The 4325-nt window shown below is 62.5% G+C and overlaps 1 protein-coding gene across 1 annotated transcript in view; it reads right to left on the reverse strand.

The window, feature by feature from the left end:
- Positions 1-231: 231 nt before the first annotated feature.
- The window catches only part of TRIM35 (tripartite motif containing 35), a 21322-nt gene continuing 17228 nt past the window's right edge, over positions 232-4325 (reverse strand). The window contains exons 22-27 of the mRNA XM_010583211.1: positions 3667-4114; positions 2522-2617; positions 1921-2151; positions 1726-1748; positions 1128-1249; positions 232-797 (exon numbers count right to left, since the gene is read on the reverse strand). Coding sequence (XP_010581513.1) covers positions 232-797; positions 1128-1249; positions 1726-1748; positions 1921-2151; positions 2522-2617; positions 3667-4114 — 1486 coding nt within the window. The remainder of the gene's footprint in view (positions 798-1127; positions 1250-1725; positions 1749-1920; positions 2152-2521; positions 2618-3666; positions 4115-4325) is intronic.

Raw genomic sequence — 4325 nt, forward strand, 5'->3', positions numbered from 1 at the left:
CTCCCCAAAGCCTCCCCAGCTTTCCTTCATGATGGAGAGGGGCAGGAAAGGAGCCAGGGAGATTTGGGCACAGAGCAGTGCAGAGCCATACTAGAAGAGCTGAGTGTTTATTGATGATTAAAAAAAAAGAGACAGTACATAACAAATTCTTTTTCCCCTTATTTTTTTTTTCCTAAGGAAAGCTGAAAAGGCATCTGGAGAACCCCAAATGCAGGCAGGAGATGGTGGCCACTAGACAGGGACATCCTCGTGGACACGGACACGGAGGGGACAGATGCGGAGCGCCTCAGGCAGCGCACCCACCGGCGTACCCCCCACGTAGAAGTAGGGGTAGACAGTGCCTCCGAATTTCTCGTGGAAGGTGTAGATGTGGGTCTTGCGGTTGGCGTCGTAGAAGGAGAGCTCCCCTTCGTCGCAGTCCAGCTCCACCCGGATCCGTCTCAGGTCGCCCAGCGCCGCCTCCGAACGCGCCGTGTTGGATGCTCGGCATGTCTCGCCATCCTTCCCGGGCAGGCGGTAGATGTACCAGAAGCCAGAGCGAGCATCGTGGTGGAAGGTCCAGTGGATGCCACTGCGCGGCCGGGCCACCCCCACCCGCCAGTTCGTGATGCCGCCCAGGTCCACCTCCCAGGTGTGGAAGCCGGTGGAGAAACCGCAGGAGCCCAGGATGCAGGGGGCCGAGGTGAAGCGCTCGGGATTCTCCACCAGCAGCTTGTAGCCCCCGTTGGTGACGCTGGTGAGGTCCTCAGACACGGAGAGCCAGCCCGCCGCGGAGTTGGGGTCAAAGCTGAAGGGGACTGTGGTGGGGACATGCATGTTAGGAGCCCAGATTGCCGCAGGGATGAGCTTATAGATGGACTGGAGCCCTGCATCTATCCATCCCTTCCTTTCTGGGGACAATGCAGCTCACCATGGAGAAATGCACCCTCAAGGGCTTCATTTTCGGGGTGCGAATGCTCCAGAGCATCCTTTATGCTCTCCAATCCCTTTCCCCAGGCCCACCAGCTGTGGGCATGGCTGCTCCGTGCTCCTCTTCTCTCCAGCACCCACCACCCCCGGGGCTGCCCCACGCAAAGGCTGCTTTAGCCCTGGGACAACCACCCTTTGGGGGGGACTCAGCACCTCACCTGCGGTGATGATGTCCAGCATCTTCTTCCACACGTTGTACTGCAGCGAGCCCAGGTACTTGGCGACATCGAGGACCATCCCCGAAGGCACGGCCTCCGGCTCCTCAGCCGTGCAGGCGATCCTGGGGCAAGGGCAGAGGATGGAGATGGGTCAGGGATGGAGGAAGGGACCGAGCTGGGTTTCCTGGCACCTACCCAGTGTTTTGGCAGGGGCTTCTTCACCAGCATCCCACACCTCCCAAACCTTCCTTCCTCTCACTCCAGGAGGGTGGTGAATCACCCCAGGAAGATCCCAGCACCAAATCCCCCCAATATCAGGGTTTTAATACTTCCTCCAAGACTTGCAATGCTGCTTTGTTTCTGCACGTGTGCCACCCCATAAGCTGCCTGGCCTTGGGGACCCCCAGCACCTTCTTCTGCCGGAGCACCCAGACCCAGAGGGGACACGTGGGTACGGGAACTTGCTTGAGGCAGACACCTCACTCTGCAGCCAGGCAGGAGACCCCGTTATGCCCCAGGGAGGGGATTCAGGGTGTGCTCAGCCGCCCCGAGCACCCTGCGTCACTGGGCAGAGGACGTGGTGGGGACCGGGACTTACCTGCGCTTGCGGTTCTTGTGGGTCTGAAAGAGAAGGAGACACCAGGGTTCAGACTCCGTTTTTAAGGAATCACGGGGGCTTGCAAACACCCAAAGGATCACCCAGCACCCTGCTCGCACCCCGACAGAAGCAGGAGGGTGCCACGGGGAGGGTGACACCCCGCAGGGCATGGGACAGCACCCGGCAGGGCTTTACCATGAGGAAGGTGTAGTCATCCTCCTTGAGGTCCGCCTGGAGCTGGCGGGCTTCGTTGAGCAGGGCCCGGCTTTCCTCTGCCAGCTGCTTCATCTTGCCCTCGATGAGGCCATGCTTGCGCTGCGTCTCCTGCTGCACCTGGGCCAGCAGCGCCTTCTCCTCGCCCCGCAGGAACTCGTGCAGCTTCTCAAACTCCCTCCTGATCTGCTCCTCCAGCCGCACCGCTTCCACCTGCCCCATGTGGGGATGTCACCACCTCCCTTCAGAGCCCATGACTCCCCTTGGGCTCCCCCCATCCTCCCCCTAAACGCTCCTCCAGAGCCCTCCGACCAGCTCCAGCACTCTGGGACTCGCTGGGACCCCGCTGCCCTCCCCAAATCAATGTCCTTGCTGCCACAGCAGGCACAGCCCCATCACCCCGGTCCCCAGTTCCCCATCCGAGTCCTTCCTTTCCCCAGCATCCCTCTCCTCACTCAGAGACGGAGCAGCCCAGGATGGGTGCAGCGCTTCACCCCAGCGCCAGCTGCATTCCTGCCCAGGGCGTGTGCATGCATGTGTCAGGATCAGGCCCATTGCCTCCCTGCCAGGAGGGACCACGCACCTGGTTGTGTTTGGAGATGGACTCGTAGGAGCGATGCACGGCCCCAAAATCCTTCGCCTTTTCCCGCAAGGAGGTCTCCATGTTCTTCAGCTTGGCCTGCGGGGAGGAGACGCCTTCAGGACCCTCGCAAGCCTACAACCAGGGTTTCCAATGCGGAAAGACAAGAGCCCCAAACCCAGTAGGACGAGGTTAAGCAGAATCCTTGCTCAATCCACCCTTTCCCCTCCTGCGGCCGAGGTCTGTCAGCGCTGCACAGGGTCAGCTCCGCGCCGGACCGTGCAAACACGCCGCCCCTAAGCAGCGAGGCAGAGGAGCTTTGCTCCATGGTGAATCCTCCCGCCCTGTTTTTAAGCCCTTCAAGTCCCTGCCTGTCCCGCAGCAGCCGCTGCTCCCCTCCCAGGGAGGCTGGGTACTGAGGGCAGCCCGCCAAGCCTTGCAAAACAGCAGACCCACGGCCACCCCGCGCCATTTGAAATCTGGCTCGTCTCCTGTGGGCTGAGTCAGGGTGGCAACGGCTGCTTTCCTGGCTGGGAAACACGGCGGGTCCTGGCATGATGCCCAGCTCCTGGCCGGAGCCCGTCTCCTCCTCTTCCTCCTCCCCGCGCAGCCATAGCTCATCCTGCCCCGCGGGGCTCGGGGCTTTCTCCCCATCCCGTGTCCCGCCCTGGCTGGGAGAATTGTGCAACTTCCCCCATCCCAAACACGCTCGAACCCCAAAGCGCTGCTGCAATAACCGGCTGTTGCAATAACCAGCGTGGACGGATCCAGCCCAACCGAGGATGAATGAGCCGAGGAAACGCAGGGGACCGGGCCAAACCCCTCGGAGGATCACCCCGGTCCCCTTTAGTGCAGGGCAAACGGCCGTGCCCTGGGGGACGGGGTGGCACCGGGTGATTATTAGGCAGGGAGAGCGTGGGGCAGCGCTGCGGCAGGGGCACTCCCGTGGGGACCCACCCTCGCAGCGTGGCTGCTTCATCTTTCATCCCGGCACGCCGGTGGGTACAACCACGCCGTGCACGAGCCAAAGCCCTGAGCTGGCAAGTTTGTGCCAGGGCGTGCGTGGGCTGCACCCCTCCAGATGCCTCTCCGTGCCATCGGTGTGTTGTCGTCCCCCCCACCCTGGCTCTTCCTGGAGCATCCCTCACCCTGAAATCCACTGCCGTCTCCTGCACCGGCCGCATCTTGTGCCCTTCGTGCTGCTTGGAGCTTTGGCAGGCGAAGCACGCCAGCTCCTTATCCTCCAGGCAGAAGAGTTTGGCTTCTTCGTGATGCAGGGGACAGAGGGTGGCCGCCCGGCCCCGCCGCTGTCCTTCCTCCTTGAGGATCATCTCCACCAGGTTGTTGAGCGTGTGGTTGATGTGGAGGTCGTCGAACGAGGAGGCCTCTTTGCAGACGGGACAGACGTGATGCCGGTGCTCCCAAGAACGGCTCACGCAGCTCTTGCAGAAGTTGTGGCCGCAGCAAAGCGTCACGGCTTCCCGGAAAGGCTCGTAGCAGATGGGGCACAGCAATTCTTCCTTGAAGGTGGCCGTGGAGGACGAGGCCAAGGCCACCGAGCTGCTGGCCGAGGGGCTGGCTCTCTTCTCCATGGCGCTGGGGAGGGAGAGAGGATGGAGGGATGGAGGCAGGGAGGCCGGAGCGGGGTTTTTTGGGAGCCCCGGCTGGAAAAACAGCCCCGTTCCTGATGCAATCGGTTTCCTGCCTGTGACTCACCCCCGCAGCTCCCTCCCCGGGCAGGCACCCGGCTGAGTGACACCGCCCGGGGCCACTGGCAGCCGCCAAGGGCGGGCGGGCTCCGGCCGCC

The sequence above is a fragment of the Haliaeetus leucocephalus genome, unplaced genomic scaffold, assembly GCF_000737465.1.
Source record: "Haliaeetus leucocephalus isolate CR32 unplaced genomic scaffold, Haliaeetus_leucocephalus-4.0 Scaffold871, whole genome shotgun sequence".
Lineage (NCBI taxonomy): Eukaryota > Metazoa > Chordata > Aves > Accipitriformes > Accipitridae > Haliaeetus > Haliaeetus leucocephalus.